The sequence below is a fragment of the Alligator mississippiensis genome, chromosome 5 (genome assembly GCF_030867095.1).
Source record: "Alligator mississippiensis isolate rAllMis1 chromosome 5, rAllMis1, whole genome shotgun sequence".
Classification (NCBI taxonomy): Eukaryota; Metazoa; Chordata; order Crocodylia; family Alligatoridae; genus Alligator; species Alligator mississippiensis.
In genome coordinates, this window is record NC_081828.1 from 28,607,980 (window position 1) to 28,625,641 (window position 17,662).

General features: G+C 44.5%; 1 protein-coding gene and 1 long non-coding RNA gene across 2 annotated transcripts in view; one reads left to right on the plus strand and one right to left on the minus strand.

The window, feature by feature from the left end:
- The first annotated feature begins 12 nt into the window (after positions 1-12).
- Positions 13-4,729, plus strand: LOC109283563 (uncharacterized). Its single transcript, XR_009462361.1, has 2 exons — positions 13-733; positions 2,817-4,729. It is a non-coding gene; the product is annotated as an uncharacterized LOC109283563 (long non-coding RNA).
- A 169-nt stretch (positions 4,730-4,898) lies between these two features.
- Positions 4,899-17,662, minus strand: part of DDAH1 (dimethylarginine dimethylaminohydrolase 1) — a 105,181-nt gene continuing 92,417 nt past the window's right edge. The window contains exons 5-6 of the mRNA XM_006277506.4: positions 12,707-12,850; positions 4,899-11,293 (exon numbers count right to left, since the gene is read on the minus strand). Of these exons, the coding sequence (XP_006277568.1) occupies positions 11,177-11,293; positions 12,707-12,850 (261 nt within the window). The 3' untranslated portion in view covers positions 4,899-11,176. The remainder of the gene's footprint in view (positions 11,294-12,706; positions 12,851-17,662) is intronic.

The window sequence follows — 17,662 nt, forward strand, 5'->3', positions numbered from 1 at the left end:
GCGCACGTCCGGGAACGCCCCGCCCCGCCCCGCGCCTCGGTCTCGGTAGGAGTCGGAGCTTGAACCTGATCGTGGCCGCGGGGGAGAGGATAGCCGCGCCGGGGGGGAGTTAGCCCCGCGTCGCTGGCGGGCCTGGCTGCTGCTGTTTCCCGTCCAGGGCAGAGCAAGCTCTAACCCTCCGCCCTGCTTGAAACAGGAAAACTCCCCCGTACAGCTGTAGGATTCGTTCCCAGTGTAGGCAAGGCCTTCCCAACCCCTGGGCCGCAGGAATAGCTGGCAGGGTCACCAACCAACTTTAGACATAGCTGCTCCTTTTAAAGGAGAAAAACGTGGGAAACGGCGGCTTTTCCCCTCCCTGCAGGTTGGCAGAGCTCGAGTCCGCGAGCGGCTGTTTGGGCGCCCCGCCCCGCGGCCGGGAGGGCTGGGGGCGAGGGCTGGCACGGACGTCTACACACGGGCCCTGCTTCAACAGGGCTGAGAGTCACTGCTGCTCTAGAGGAAGCTGTCCCATGAGCTCTCTCTCCACAGCCACCGATGGAAATCAAGCTATAAACAGCGGAGTCTAAGACAACTGAGGGATAGAAATCCCTGCAAGTGGAATTACACGAGGGGACAAAGGCCAATTCATTCAAAAAACATCTTTGACAGGCAAGAGTATTGGAGAAAAATGCTATGAAAAGAAAATACAGTGGAGGCAGTCTCTAGGGAAAATATGGAAACCAAGGAAAACAAGGTATCAAGGAGCTGAAAAGTGGGAAAGAAAATTGGAAAGCAGGCATAAGAGACAAAGACACATGGAAAATAATTTTATAAATTGTCATATCAATACTTTAATGGTGACTTTATGTATAACAAAATACATGAAACATGATTCAGCTTTGGATATTATGCAGATTATTTCAGAAATACTGGAAGGGACATGATTAACCTAAGCTGATGACTGCAAAAAATTTGGGAACAGCTTCTTATTACTTGTGATTAAAGAAACTGGTCGCTAGAGGTCACTATTGTGCCACACAATCTTTTTTCCATTATAACCAAATTTGTAAGTTAAATTTTTGTTGCTGCAGCTTCAGCACTCGAGGTGACTAAGTAGCTGGCACAGTGACACTTCAGCTCCTCAGTGATCTCACTTTGCTCAAAGCAGGTCAACCTGACACAAAGATTACAATACTGGTAAATACCACAGTCTGTCTATGCCAGTGATTCTCAGCGAGTGCAGTGGTACCCTGGGGTGCTGTGAAAGGGAGCCAGAGGCTCATACCAGCTTTGTGGCTATGGGGGTGGTATGGAGGGGGCACCCAGCTTAGACTCTTGTAAGGGTCAGAGACCCCAGGGGGATGAGCAGAATGAGGGCAGCCTTGCCTGAGGCAGGAACCCTTAGGGGGCTGTGCAATAGCAGCCTTGATCAGACCAGGGAGCCCCAGGGCTGCCACAAGAGATCAGGGCCCAGGGGATGAAGCCTAAAAGGGCAAAACCAGGGCCCAAGAGGGCGAGACCAGAGGAGCCCAGAGCAAAAGACAGCAAAACCAGGGCTGGGGCTCAGAAGCCAAGGTCTGGGGCAGTGGACCTCAGCTGAAGGGCACAGCCAGTGTAAGACCCACAGGGCATGGACATGGCTAAGGCGGAGGCCATGATTAATACCCCTAAATTCATTTAGTGCCTGAGGGCAAGACTAGTGCTGGTTGGGCAAGTAGACTGCAAGAGAGCTGAGGGACTGTGGCTCACTCTGGCCCCTGGGTGTTGTAAGTTCGTCAAGGGATGTTGATGAGGTAGATAAGGGAGGGGCACCTCAAGGAATTGGAGTGGGGCAGGAGTTGCTTGGCCTCTAGGTGGCATCAGGACTGTCCTTGGGGCAAGGACCTGCTACAGATGCCTTGAGATTCTTTCAAGGGTGCTGTTGGGTGCCACATAATGTTAGCATTGTTAGGTGTGCAAACATGATTCAAAAGAGAAACACAGAGATTTCAAATTGGAATCGGGGTGCCTATACACATGCTCTCACGCACTCTGATTTGACTCGGTTAATCAAGTCTACTGGAGCACTTTAATTAGAATGCTGCAGCGGGCTGCAGCGTCTCTCGTATTCAGCATCCCAATAGCAGGGACACTTTAATTAAAGCCCATCAGACATTAGTTAAAGCGCCACCATGGGCATTTTGAAATGTGGGGCACTGGATACATGAGCTGCTGTGGTTTTAATTAGAGCAGCTCCCAAGAGCCACTCTAATTGAAACATGCCCCTCCTCCCGCCAACCTGGAGCTCGTGTACAGGCACCCTATAGTGTTAAAAGCATTTAAACCTGTTGTCTAAGTGCTTTGCAACAGAAAAAAATGTTCAATTATTTTTCTGTAGTCAAAAAATGAAAGAAAAGTAAGAGTTGGTATTTTCCAACGGCTGCCTCAAGTCTAAGAAGACCGAGAGCCATTGGTCTATGCTAATCATTGGTTTCACCAGTTCAGCTGTACCAGTTGTAGTACAATTACAACAAAATTTAAAGTCTAAAGAAGCCACCTAACTACAAATGAAATTGCACTTATAAACAAAAACAAGTCTGTTAAATTAGTCTTAGTTTTGAAGAGACTTCTTCACATCTAGAAGGTAAATATATAAAAGGCAGACAGAAAAGAGAAACAGTAAATATTAAGATTATAAGGGGAAAAAACCTAGCAATTTTATACATTTTTTTCAATGTATTGTATAAATAGGATATATTTAATTTTATAGTACTTTACATTATTTTTGAAGTAACATACTTCCATTTAAAAAGTTTTACATTTATTTTGTAACATAAAATACAATTAATTTATTGCAGCTCTTGAAAAAGGATCTCATGTTGAGAGTAAACACAAATGAGAAATATACCACAACATATTTTATCATTATTTATGGAGCACTGGTGTATGAGTGCTGCCTGACAAACACAGAGGAAGACACAGTTCCTTTCAGTGGGAGATTAAAACACAAGGATCATACTCACTGCTCCTGACCAGCAATCCAGGAGATGGTGCTCTGAGCGGGAAACTCCTCGAGAGTCTTTTCATGGCCACTCTTTCAACCTCATGAATACTTTGCTGCCTTCCAGCTGGAGATTTGAAAGCTCTCTGTAAACACTAATGATTACACGTCACACATGAGGTAGGCAGATATTATTTACTCATTTTTCTTTCTGTTGAGCAAGCTGAGGCAAAGAAAGCCTGGTAAGGCGAAATTTTTCAAGCTTAAATTTTAAAAAATTATGCTCGTAATAAATCCATAGTAGGTTACAAACATGTGGTTTTCAGAACCCTTAAGGTTCCCAGTGAGTAAGTGACCTGCCCACAGTTACCCAGAATATCTGAGACAGAGACAGACATCCAGAGTTTCTGACTCCCTGTCTTCTGGTTTAACTGTGGCATCATCCAATGCAAATATTTTGTATCTCCTTAAAATTTTACCATTGTTATAAGGTTTTGGTACAGGTCCTGGCTCCCCACAGATCTAAAAATTTGGTGGCAGGGGGGCAGTAGCAGTGTTAATTGCCAAGGCCCTGAAAGTTTCTGGAACCACGGGGAGGCCATGGGCTGTATGGCATTGCCCTTTGGGCCTTGTAGGGATTTAGAAACAAATACTGTGTAGTTGAATTGGTCTGACTCCCTTGGTGCACACAGTGTTACCGGTATAAAAAGTGCTAGCTCAGTTTACTCCTGTAAATTTGCGATGCGTAGGGGATGCAGGCGGGTGCACGTACACCCTCTGAGCATGATGGTGCACCCCCTGTGAAAAGGTGTCGCCGACACTGCTGGTGCCTGCAGGCGGTCACCACTTGCTGGCTGCCGCTGCCAGCGGTGTCTGTGGGTGGTTGCCAACTTCTGGTTGGTGCTCACCACTCCCTCCCCTCACCACTGACAGTGCCATGGCTGCCTGTGGGAGCTCCCTGCTTACCGCCACCACGCTCCTGCTGCCAACAGCGCTGCCACTGCCTCCAGGAGCTTGCCGTGTCCCCCCAGCCTCTGGGGGCACATGGCGTTCATGCTCCTGTATAGATTTATACCAGATTAAACTGTGTTCATATCAGTAATTATATTTATTTAACTATACCTGTATTAAATCATACCCTAAACTGACAGATTAAAAGCTACATTTAGATCAGGTCTAACCAACTTTTCCTTCAATGACAGGCTCTCTATCTCTGTAATGAGGTGAGTCTTGAGCTGCGGTATGCTGGAAGTCACACTGTTCCTAGCTAAGCCATGCAGCCAGGAATTGATGCAATACTGTTCTGTTTTTTCATACTGATTTTCTGAAGCCTAAAATAAAATTTGATGAAGCAAATCAGTGAGCCTCTGGATCATTAAAATTACTAGAAAATATAGATTACATGTAGGACCCACCACCACTAGATGGTACTGCAGAACTGTAATTTTTTTTACCATTTAGCTAAGCCTCAAGTCATTGAATTGTCTCTCCATGCATAAAATAGATGTCTGGTATCCTTCTGATATCAGTGCAGAGTGATGTGCCAGGGACCCAGGCACCCAGGACAGACACACATAACAACCCCAGACATTAGCACACCAGAAGGATCATTTAGTGACCAGTGATTATTCAGTTATCTTAGAGAATCAAAAGGCATTCACGGTATCTGGAATAGTAAGTCAGTATTATTTTTTACATGTGCAATTTTTAAATATCAATGTTAAATCATTATGTCTTTTGTAAGATTGAATAAAGGCATAGTTTCTATTTGCTTCGACATCTGGGCTTGGCTGTATTAAGCTTTAAGATTTTATTAAATTAAATTTAAAATGTTTTAAATGTTGATTTCAAACATCTGAAATCAAAAGCTAGCATGCCAGAGATAACACAAACTTTCAAATATGTACTTTCAGTCTCAAAATAAGAAACAAAAACACAATTCACTGTACAACTGACACTTTATTCCTTAGTGATGGACAAATATATTAACTGCAACAAACAAAAATAAAAGCAAACTGTTTCCAGTTATAACAGGCTATGGAATGCATTGATGTTTTTGGCACAAGAAGTGGAAACAATTACAGTATAATAGTTTTCCAAGTTAAAGGAATTCAACAGTATTGTGGATTAGTAAGTCATACTTGTGTTCAGCAGAACAACACACAGTAGAACAGCAACTAATAGGATTCACATGCAACTCTAGATAAGTTACATCATACATCTTCTAAAACTGCTCTCAGAGTTCAAGTGAGGTTCCTAATATTTTGTTCACAGTCACTATATAAATAATATATTTTTTAACACTCTTATCTGTTCATCTCCATAATTAAGAATCAAAACAAAACAGAGAACCTTAATCAGTATCTTTCTTCAAATATTTCCATGTAAATTTTGCTTATCAGCATCAAGGCAATTCTGCTGTGACTATTTAAATACTATTTAGGATGCTGAGTAATATCAGCAGCAGATTTTTCCATGCTTCATTTAAAAACTGCTGTAAACAATGGTGAAGACAGTTTCACCATTCTGCATTCCACAGGACTTTTATTTTTAAAACTGAACATAGTGTTCCCTATGAGTTTTGCAGCATTTTCATGGGAATCACTGTGCTGCATATCCCTTAAAAATCCACAAAATACTTTTATACAGTGGTCTAGGTATGATACTTAAATGAGTGTATATATATGTGCAAAAGAGAAATACAAGAATGGAAGAAATCAAGTGTATTGTTATAAGATACGGAATGTAAGTATATATTCACTGCATAAGAAGGGAGTACTACTTGACACAATATTCATTTTCTGGTCAAAGTGGAAACCCACATGTCCTCTGGTCTTCCTAACTCATGATAATGGAAAACGACATACTGGAAAGAGTAAAGGTTTCGCATGTGTGCTGCATCCCCTTATTTTGTACTAAACTACTTTATTAAAACTTGGCTGAGAAATTAGACATTTTTGTATTGGTTATTAACCATAAAAATCAGCCTGGTACATTGTGGTCTGATGGCTGGCAAGGCAGAGTTAACAGGGGATAGCACTCAATTAGCACTCAGTGTTCCATTTCCTTTTTTGGTTTGGGATTTCCCTATATGTAGATCTTCAGCCAGACCTCATCAGGCATCTGAAAAATGTTCAGGGACAAGGTTGTTGGGTGTACAGGATGCTCATTAGACATATGCATGTTGCATCAAAAGTGTACTTACAACTGCACTCTACAGCTAGGCAACAAAGATAAGAGTGCTAAGCAAGAACACTAAGCTGCTTACATGCCTTGCTGGCCATGTGTACTGTATCACAAATGTACAATCTGAAGTTGTTGTGGTTTTGCTTGAGCCAGGGCCACACAAGAGTGCCAACAGCAGAAGAGATCTCCTCCTGACTTGAAGGAGTTCAAATCTCCCAGATCCTGTTCATTCCTTTTCTAAGAAAGGTACATGTAAAAATAAGAGGTGTGTCGGCCCTAAGTCCTTAACTGCCCTTCATTAAGTCTCCTCTTTAAGAGGAAAGTGGAAGAAAGAGAGCACTCACAACCTCTTCCATTGTTCTCGGGGTGAGAAGGAACACAAGAAACCACCTGACCCTGCTACAGCTGAATCCCTTCCCTTCCTCCAGTTCAAAAAACCAGAAGAAGAGTCACCTTTGTATCCTTCCAAAGATACAGCTCCACCTGCAGACTACCTCTTCCATCTGGAGACAAGATAGGCTTTGTCAGATTTCAGGATAGTAAAGTGGTTCCATCAGCTTCTCTCTGCTAATGTCCACACAGCAAGACAAAGGTGAAATGGGGTACTTGAGAGTGAAATGCCAAGAGTAAGGAAGGGAGAATGGAAAGGGATGAACAAGTGTCACTTACAGAAAAAATTAAACCCAGACTAAGGAAACGAGAGAGGCAGGTGGGGTTAAAGGTGTGAGAAAAGAAATGAAAGGTGAGGGGGAGAGACAGCTTGGAAGAGAATCCAATTTGTAAGCACATAAGAAAGCCTCACAGGCTAGGGATAGACATTACACATAAACCAGTTTAAGTGATCAGAAATTGGTTTAAACCTGTAACAGAACAGATATTCAGTGCACATAAACCAGTTTGAAAATGGCCAAAACCAGTTTGAGATAAAAGTGGTTGAATGCAGTATCAGACTTAACTGATCTGGCTCAAACCAATTTATGCAGTGTCTGTCCCAGACCCTTCGCTGGTTTCAATTAAATCAGACTCCCCCAGCACCTCACCATGCTCTCTGGGCTGGGAGGAGCTCTGCTCTCTGCTCCAGTGAGCTGGGCTGGCCCCTCCCCTCTGCTCTCTAGCTGGAGCAGGGGCAGGGGGTGGCCATGGTCCCTGAGGCAAATTCCTCCCTCTGTCCCCTCTCCCCCCCTCCACTGGCAAACTCTGGGGACTGCAGCTGCTGTTTGCCAGCCCCAGCCACACCTGCATGGCTTGCCTGCTGCCAGGCAGGGATGGAGTTAATTCCTCCCTTTCTCCCCTCTCCCTCGCAGGACCCCCGGGGGTTTGGCTGAAGTCTCTGTGGCTTGGGGATTAATTCCAAAGTGTGTTCCAGGGGGAGGGGGGCGAAGGGAGAGAGGCAAGCTAGTCTCCTGTGTGCAGATCTAAGCCCTGCACCTGTGAGCCTAGAGCTAAGACCTGCAGAACCAGACTGAGAGGTGGGAAGTGTTGGCAAAGACCTGACAATTATCACACATGCTGGAGATGTAGTTAAGGCAAGTTGCAGACAGCTTCACCAAAGAATGCAGAGACCTACATACCTAAACAAAGCCTTTCTGAATGCCTGGCTGTAAGGAGACACTCTGCCCTTGAGCTTGGTAAGACTAATTCTTGTCTTCCTGTTTTACATTTTAAGTTAGACTAAGTTGTGTACGATGTGTTTTACTGGGCTGTATCTTAGCTTAGGCGAGGATTCTTGGTAGTTCCCTGTTGTATGCTTTGCAAATTGCTGTGTTCAATACATGCTTGCTTCAGAGAAAGGACTTTTCCCCCATCCCCACTCCTCAGCCTGGCAGCAGCTGCCCCCACTCCCCAGGCTGGTGGCTGGCATCCCGCATGTTGTGCTAGCCCCAAGCTGGTGCCTGACCATGCCCCCTCTGCTCCAGCAGGGAGGGATGAGAGCCTTGGAGGACATCTCTCTTCTCTCCCCTTTGGCAGTGGCTGGCAGGCATGCTTTAGTACCCCCCCCCAGCTTCTGGCTTGAGCCACTGTAGGCATGTGGCTGTATTTCCTAGTTTAATAGAGAATGTCTGTCCAGTTATTAATCAGTTTAAGATTCACAGCTTAGACTAATCTGTAAAGAGTGAATCAATTCAGGCTCGGGCTTTTTGAATGTCTGTCCCTAGTCATAGTAGGTTAGCCCAATGGTCCATCTAACGAAGTGTCCTGTCTCCAACAGTGGCAAGTATTAGATGCTTTAAAGGGACAGTATATAAATGGGACATGTTGAGTGACCCATCCCCTTTCATAACCTCTCTGGTATTGATATTAACCTTCCAGAGCTGAATTAATGTTATAATGTTAGATCTAGGACTTCCCTAAACCACTGTGGGTCTTGAGGAAGATGGGACTGAGCGTGCCTCACTCATGTATGTCTACTGAGGTACTCCAGAGCTGGAAGTTCCTCCAAAACGCTGCTCCAGACTTTCCCCCATAGGTGTCATGGGCCCTTACTGTCCAAGATTGAGGTGGGAGTGGCAGCTGAAGGACATGGCTGTGGATGGGAAGAGCTGAGTACATGTGATGATAGGCAGGGGGATGGGTCTTTCAAGGCTGGCAGTCTTTGGTGCACATATCTATTCATGTTTTAACAGAGCTTGCCTGTGATAGATCACAATTAAGAACAAAATCAGAGGTTCCCAAACTTTTTCTTATTGTATACTGCCTTCCAGATTTACCAGCTACCTGTGTACCCCTACCAGCATACATTTTATATTTTGACCCCTTAAATGCCAATTATCATTATTATAATGAAAAGTAAATCCGCCATTATACAACTTCTCCAGCATACTCCCCAGAGATACCTTGCATACCCCCACAAGTGAACATGTACCAGAGTTTGGGAACCCCTGAAGTAGATGAACTCAAATTCTCCTTCTGTAATAACAAACTCCTCTGAAGCATAGGAGAAAGTGAGCCTCCATTTCATTTTTATACTCTTTCAGACTGTACATGCTGGTCAGGTCTAAACCATGACATCAAGGCCTAAACCATGACATAGAGGGGATGAGGAAGGGGCAACAGAAAAACCAGAGACACTGCAGATGCACAAAAACAACACATCTGTTTAGCTGTCTTTGGGATATGAACACATTTTCCAAAGATTTTACTAGTCAGCATTCTTTTTCTTGTGGTATGTCCTGCCACCATAAGATGCAATGTACTGAGGGCACAGACACCTATTTTGGGGAGCAGCCAGACCTGATGAGTTGCTGCTCCTCTTTGGATCTACTTTAACTACTGGTATGAGGTGCATCAATGAAGGTGTCCATAATACTGACAGCACAGGGAAGTGTCATGATGCAAGTACCTGTCTTTCCCTCCTTCTTACTATGTAGAAAAGCATAGTGGGTTTCCAAGAGATGCAATGCAATCACAGTGTGCATTTAATTTGAACTGTTTACTTTCTATACAGACTATGGTGGTTGAGTCTGCCTTCCCTTGGCTTCTATTGTAGCTTGGCATCTAGCCACAAGTAGCACAGGAAAGGTGGGGATAACCAGGAAGTTGATAAAATGTTCAGACTATGTTGTCAACCTCCAGAGAGTTCCCACCACTGCTTCTGTTTGGGGATTTCTCCATTCTTAGTTTGCAAGTGATTTAACAAGTTTCATGTTAACACAACTGTGTATACTTCACTTTACTGTGGTGAAGAAAGTCTGACTCAGTGGATAGGCATGTTGTGGAATCTGCTATAAAACAAATATATTTATCTTAACTGAATACCACAGTAAATATTCATGCAATTTAAAAAAAAAAAAGATGGCCATTGTTCCAAGTAGAACTGCTCAAAGGGCAGATTGAATACACATGCCAACCTTGTGGAAGACACAATAGCTTCCCTTATTCATGAGCATAATCCAGGAACAGCTGCCCTTCAACAAATTTCACAATCTCTCTCTTTTGAATTTTGGTAGCAAGTTGTCTATCTGATTACAGAAGATTAGAACTAGACTGAATAAAGGAAACAATGACTGTACTCCAAAAGAGGACAGAATGTCACAAAAGTAGGTAGGGACCAAAAAAAAAAAAATCACCTGAAGATATAAAAAATATTTCTAAATATCTTGTGTAATGCAAACATTTTGTCTACAATGGCCTCAAACATTCATAGGATGTGGTCTTATGATCACAAAGATATGGGCTTCTTTAATGGCAATCAATATATGGCACACTTACACATCTCTTCCATTCCAACCCAGTTTGAAAGAAGAATAAACAAACTGGGAGTCTGAACCTCTGGGGCACATCCAGATTGGCTGATGAACTATCTTCTTTCCTGTAATTTAAATCTAGCAAATAAACACCCCCCTTGAATGTTCCTGTACAAAGAGGCTTTTCCCAGGTTGCCACCTGCAGTCTGAAGTGTATTCTAGTCTCAATGCTGCACAGAAGCAGCAAAGTGATACCAATCAGGATAATAAGTATAGGCAATTTCACACTATTTCTGTTGTCCCAGGGAAAGCATCCTTACTACACAAGAGACCAAGTTCATGAACCTATTGACTTTCCTTCATTAACTACTGATATCATGGATCTCTGAAAGTGGGAGTGGGAGGGGAGGAATAGAGAGGGGGAAGACTGAAGAAGGGTGAGAAGAGATGAAATAGAAAGGAAAGGGTGGGTGGTAAAAGGTAAGACAGAAGAAAGGTTTCAAGACAACAGAGATGCTTACACTCTCACCAATGATCAGGTTCTAAAATAGTTTTCACACAGATTATATAAATTACTAAAGCTAGGGGTTAGCTATCATAATTGCCTTTTCCTAGCCCATTGGACTAATATGCTGTAGAAGTTATGTTCACCCCAGCAAAAACATACACAAGCCTTAAATACCATCTATAAGGACATAATAAAAATACACAAAGCAAAAGGTTTGTAAACAAGGGTTAGTAGCACAGTGGTACAGTAGATTGTCAATAAAAACAATACAAGTGTTGGTATAGATTCTTCTACCTTGCATGTACGTTATTGCCGGTTACAAGGACGGATTCTGTGAACTCATAATTCTGAAGTTTTGTTAATAAGGATACAACAACAGGTCAGTGCACCATCAACTTTCTGCAGTTCTATGTTGGCTATAGGGATCAGCATGTGGTCCTTCAGCTTTTCAAAAACCTGTTTAGGAAATAAAAAGGAAGAGAGTTATTCCATGCATGCATCTCTCTGTCCTTTACTCAGTTATTTACTGAATCAATGCCACAGCGACAACTGTACAAGTCTGAAGCCTTGTCACCCATCACCATTCTTGCTTTGGCCATCAAGACAACTGATAGCATAAGAGCTGCTGTGGTTCTGCTGACCCAGGGACACTATGAGGCTCTGAAGAAGCCACAACAAGAAAAAGAGGAAAAATCTCCAACTCTTCCCCACTCTTTCTATTATCTTACAAGGAATTAGGAGACTTCCAAGCTGCGTCTCATTTTCCTGCTGTTTCACTAATCTTAGAAGTTTCTTGCCAGAGAAGAAACAAGAAACTTTCTTTACTACTGTAACAGGGACCTGACCTGTTATTAGGGGTTCAGAGGAGTCTGAACAGCCCCACACCCCAGAAGCACCTCTGCATACCCACCCCAGACCTGAGAGAACTGGAGGCTGGGGAACCAGGTCCTAGGATGTGGTGAGTCCCTCAGCAAGGGAGCTGACACAGGTATGGGGAGTGAGAGAGGGTTGGCCATGCGAGCCCAGGGTGGGAAGGATAGAAGACACTGAAAGCAGCCTCAAGAGGCTGCACCTGACCAAGGAGCAGGCTGCCTGGAGTTACCAGGGGTTAAGTAGCCACTAGGAGAGCCCAGAGCAGGGCTTTTCTGTTTGCTTGATCATTTGCTTTGTTGTACAAGCCTGCAGGCTCTGCAATGCCTCTGAAAGATGAGGCAACCAGAAAGTGAAGCCTGGAAGAATCACTGGAAGATAGCTAAGTGCCAGCTTACTTGTTTAACTCCTTTTGTTTGCTTTGCATTGCTAACAAGTTGGGGTGGCCTCCAGGTATTATCTACTAGCCTGGCTACAGCAGAAGCAAGGGTCCTTGGCCAAAGCCAGCAGCAAAAGTAAAATGGTCAGCTCAACTAGCTTGACCAAGCATACCCTGCTGTGATCTGCCCAGAGCAGCCTACAACTACCATGTCCATTAACTAGTTCTTTGTAATAAGAGGGAATAATACTCCGACATTTTCAAACATCAACGAATGAATCCTTTCACTACCACTGTCCTACCCCCACTGCCTGGCCTCTCTGTAAAGGAAGTAGGCACAGTAACAAATAAGTAGTTTTTTAAACGGGGTGCTGCTGCTCAATTCACAAAAGTTATGGGGGGTGCTTCAGGTCAAACGAGGAATGCCTTGAATTTAAAAAAGTTGAGAACAACTGCTCTAAGCTTTGTGCTCTCACCATCTGATAAAGATATTGTAAGTGAAATGCTAAAGCTTGGCTCTAAAAGACTATGACAATTTTCAACTTCCACTAAATTTCATGGGTGCCAGGGCTGCTCTGTACCTCATGGGAATGAACCCTAATTCAAAATTCTCCTTTTACCTTTGCACTTTCTGGATATTCCTCAGGAGCTCGGTGAAGCAAGACATGGCCTTTGTTTGGAATGTTTAAATACAGACAGTTGGCTGCTGCATCATCAGGTACTGTCAATTTGTCATACCGATGGTCACTCATCTGCTGCATAGTCTGGTGAGAGAAGTGGAGTGGAGCTATTTTAGAACAAACATGTTACATTTCGAAGGTAAATGTGAAAACACAAGCCTTGAAAAACTAGCCAATCATGATTTTAGAGTCAAACCAAGAGTTATTTCATTCCATAATATGCACAATATGTTTAAGTCTGTACTTCAAGTAGAGGACCTACTGGTATCAAGTATAAATGTTAATAAACTCAGATTTAGACCTTGAAAACTTCTGTAAATGGTGAAATGACTAAACAGAAACCTTCCATGCCTTCTTACCACTCCCTCAAAAAAGATCTAGTCAGCCAGGTCTTTTCCATAAGAATTATACATGGTTTTCCTTAGATACTGCACACCAAAAAACTCCTAATCATGTCAGTGTCAGCTACCAGTGTTGAGCATCCTCAAAAATGTGGTCATTGCTAGAGTCTGCAGAAAGAAAGTGCATTAGACTATTATATACAGAAAATGAACAAGTCTTCAATGTGGGGGGGGGTTCAGTGTAGCCCTTCCTCTGTCTCTCAAGAAACTACTCTTCTAGCATTTCCATTAAGCACATAGGCTGGAGGAGGGAGAGGGTGCACCTGAGTACATCGAGTCACACAGGGACTCTGTGAGATTGCTAGAGCTGATAATAGCTTGGAACTTTGGTTTGGTTGCTTATAAATGTAGGGATCATATGAAAAAAATTAGAGTCCCATGGACTTAATGGGGCTTCGAGCCAAAGTTTTGACTTAGGCTACATGTGAAGTATTAGTGACAGAAAAAACACTTTGGAGACCGCAAACTTGATCCACCACTGACATACTGGTGCACACCAACACAGAACTAGAGGACTACAGCAGTGAACAAAGCCCGAATCAAACAGCCCCAAACTTTGGCTCTACTCAAAAACCTAAGTAAGCTTAAACTTCTAAAATAGCCCCTCTGCATTCTTGTGTTACAAAAACTCTGCCTTTTCCTTTGCCTCTGAGTACAATCTTGATCTTCCTGGCCTGGACTCAGCAAAAGACTGAGGTCTTAAGAGAGGCTATAGAGGGACACACACAGTGCAGCTCCTCCATCAGCATCTGGGTTTAGGCCGTGCAATCAGGAGCAAGTGGGCATGGCATGGTTGGGAGCGTATACTTCTACAGGTGGCAAAAGCAGTGTATATTGATCAACAGAGACACTGCAAAGGTACAGTAATCCTGTGATAATTTAGAAGGAAAATAATCTCTCCTTAAATCAGGGGTAGGAAACATTTTTAGCTGGAGTGCAGAAGAGAATGCAATGTCTACCTTGTAAGGTGCCAGAGTGCTGGCGTACCAGAAAAACAAAACCGGGGTTGGAGGGTACGTGGCAGAACACACTGCATATTAATATAGTTAATAATCATAAATGTTGCTTTAAAATTTTTTTTCTTACAGTACGTAACAAGTTTCCTAAAAATTCTAAACCTTGCGACAATAAATAAAACTTCATATACTCCCTTTGTTTTTGTATGCTCTCTTTTTGTTAAGCATGTTATGATGGGGGGGGGAGAAAAAGGGGAGAGAAGAGAGGAAAAAAAGGAAAAAAGAGAAAGAGGGTGTGTCCCTTGCTGCCCAAGTCTCCCAGTGCCATTGGCTGTGGCTCGGGCCCACTGATCCAGGGCTGTCTGGCAGAAAGAGGCAGTGACACCCCAGCAGCAGCTGCTAGGCCTGGGGTGCTCAGGCCTCCCTGACAGTCCTGGAGAAGGGGCAGCCCAGGCCCAGGGTTGGAAGGGAGAGCCTGGCCAGGGCTAGGGCAGACAGATGCCCTGTCCCACCTGGGTGGGGGCAGCACCGGGACACCAAGCACCAGAGCTAGGAGCTTGAGGCAGGGTCCAGGCAGCACAGGGGGAGGCACTGCAGGGCAGCCCAGCCCAGCTCAGCCCAGCCAGGCCCTCAGGAAGGTGGTAGCCAGAGGAGAGCAAGGGCTGGGTGAGAAGTGGGGGGCTGCCTTGGGGCTCTGTGGGGATGGGCTGCATCTGTCCTGCCTGCAAGGGGATGCCACCTGCCTGGGGCAGGTTGCTGGGCTTGGGGGGGCTCCTGGCTTGGCCTCCCTGTGTGCTGGGCAAAGCGTGAGTGGGGCAGAGCCACCCTCAGTGCAGGGGTTTGGCTGCTGGAGTCTCCCGGAACAGGTGCTGTGGGTGGTGCTCTGGGCCGAGCCAGCTGGGAGCCTCCAGCACAGTGGCCCTCTGCAGCACCTGCCTGGGCCCTGGCCCTGGCCCTGGCCCCAGCCCTGCCCCCACCCCACCTCCCCTCCAGGGGCCATGCCAGGCTGGGGTGTGCAGCCTGGGAACAGGGTCAGCAGGATGTAGACAGCGTCCCTGCCTGCACGCTCTTGACTCTGCCCCTGGTGCCCGTCATGGTGCTGAGACCTGTGGCTGCTCCTGACAGCCTGGAGTAGCAACTTTAAAAAACCATTTTTCTTTTTCTTTTTTTTTTTAAAGAAACAATTCCCTCACACACCTCCTGGTGTGCCAAGGAAAATGTCTTTGTGTGCTACTAATTGGCATGCATGCCAGGGGTAGCCTATCCCTGCCTTAAATTATTCCCAAGCAGGTTCTGTGAGCAAAGATGTTGGGCCAAATTCTGTTCTCATTTATACTGGTATAAAACCAGAGTGACTGTACTGACTTCAGATTTATGCTACTCTCATCAGGAGCAGAGTTTGGCCCCTTAGGTCTAGCTGACTTTACGCCTGAACAACGCATGAGGTCAGATTTATTCCAGTACGTTAATATAAAATGCTTTCTGAGTTGAATCACAGACAGGATCTACAGCATACTAATAAGAAACAAAGCATTTTGACTTCTGCACACACCTCCAATAACAGGTCCTTTATATGTCTGAATACACTTTTCACATTGTAGTCTGATTCATAGATATCCTGTGGAGAATATTAAACTGACGTAGAGAGTGTCATGCATTCCTGAGGAAATATTATCAGATCCTCACATTTTGTTTTTCTGATTTTCCAAGGTCACATCTACCTCCATAAAAGAGCTAAGAGGTTTTGTGAAACACAAAAACAAAGGAATTCCAGCATCTTTCTTTCACCAGACGCATTTCTGTGCTTGCATTCATTGTCTTTACTTTCCTGTTGCTGGTCTGAATTCGCCTGCCTAAGCCCAAGTACGAAAGGATCATAGGAAAGTAGGGCTAGAAGAGACCTCATGAAATAATTTACTGCAGTCTCCTGTTCAGGGCAGGATCATCCCAAACTAAACCATCTCAGTCAAATGTCTGTCTAACCTGCTCTTGAAAACTTCCAGGGATGGAGATTCCACAACTTCTCTAGGTAGCCTGTTCCAGTTCTTAACCACCCGCAGAGTCAGGAAGTTCTTCCTGTCTCCAACCTAAATTTCTTCTGCTGCAGTTTGAGGCCATTTCTCCTAGTTATGTCCCCTACCACCACAGAGAGAAGTCTATCTTCATCCTCTTTGTAATCTCCCTTAAGATATTTGAAGACTGTTATCAAATCCCCCCTTAGTCTTCTCTTCACTAGACTAAATGGTCCTAGTTCTTTCAGTCTTTCCTTCTAAACCCTGCTTCCAAGGTTTGTAATCATTTTTCTTGCTCAACAGGAGTCTCTATCTGCAGCCAGTGGGAGAACCTGTGGTGGTTACCACTTTCTCCAGTAGTAGAAGCCTATAGAATCAGGATTTTAGATATTCGATTCGGTTTCTCCTCGTTTCTTTGTTAATTGCTTTACAGGCCTTATTTAAAGAAGTATACATTTTACTAAGCCTACACTTCACTATAGGTATCAGTGGGCGTGCCTACAACATGAGACGCTTTACTGCCAATAAGCTTAATGCAAACTAACAGCATGTGTAGATGTGCCCACTGTAGAACAGGCTAGTGCCTTGATTTAGTTCAGATTTGTGACAATGGTGTTTTTCATTCTTATAGATTCATAGATGTTATGGTCGGAAGGGACCTCAATAGATCATTGAGTCTGACCCCCTGCATAGGCAGGAAAGAGTGTTGGGTCTAGATGACCCCAGCCAGATGCATATCCAACCTCCTCTTGAAGACCCCCAGGGTAGGGGAGAGCACTACCTCCCTTGGGAGCCCATTCCAGTTTTTGGCCACTCTAACTGTGAAGAAGTTCCTCCTAATGTCCAGTCTAAATCTGCTCTCTGCTAGCTTGTGGCCATTATTTCTTGTAACCCCCCAAGGGTGCCTTTGTGAGTAGAGCCTCACCAATTCCCTTCTGCACCCCCATGATGAATTTATAGGTAGACACAAGGTCGCCTCTCAACCTTCTCTTGCAGAGGCTGAAGAGGTCCAGGTGCCCTAGTTTCTCCTTGTAGGGCTTGGCCTGCAAGCCCTTAACCATACGAGTGGCCCTTCTCTGGGCCCTCTTCAGGTTATCCACATCCCTCTTAAAGTGTGGTGCACAAAACTGGATGCAGTACTCCAACTGCAGTCTGACCAGCGCCCGATAGAGGGGAAGTTTCACCTCCTTGGTTCAGTTTGTTATGCATCTGAGGATGCACGATAAAGTGCAGTTAGCTTTGCTGATGACTTCGTCACACTGACAACTCATGTTCATCTTCGAGTCCACTAGGACTCTGAGATCCTTTCCGCTTCCATGCTGCTGAGAAGGTCATTTCCTAGGCAGAAGGTATGCTGGACATTTTTCCTCCCTAGGTGCAGCACTTTGCATTTCTCCTTGTTAAATTGCATTCTATTGTTTTCTGCCCATTTGTCCAACCTGTCCAGATCTGCCTGTCATTGTTCCCTGCCCTCCGGTGTGTCCACTTCTCTCCACAGTTTGATATCATCTGCAAACTTGGACAGAG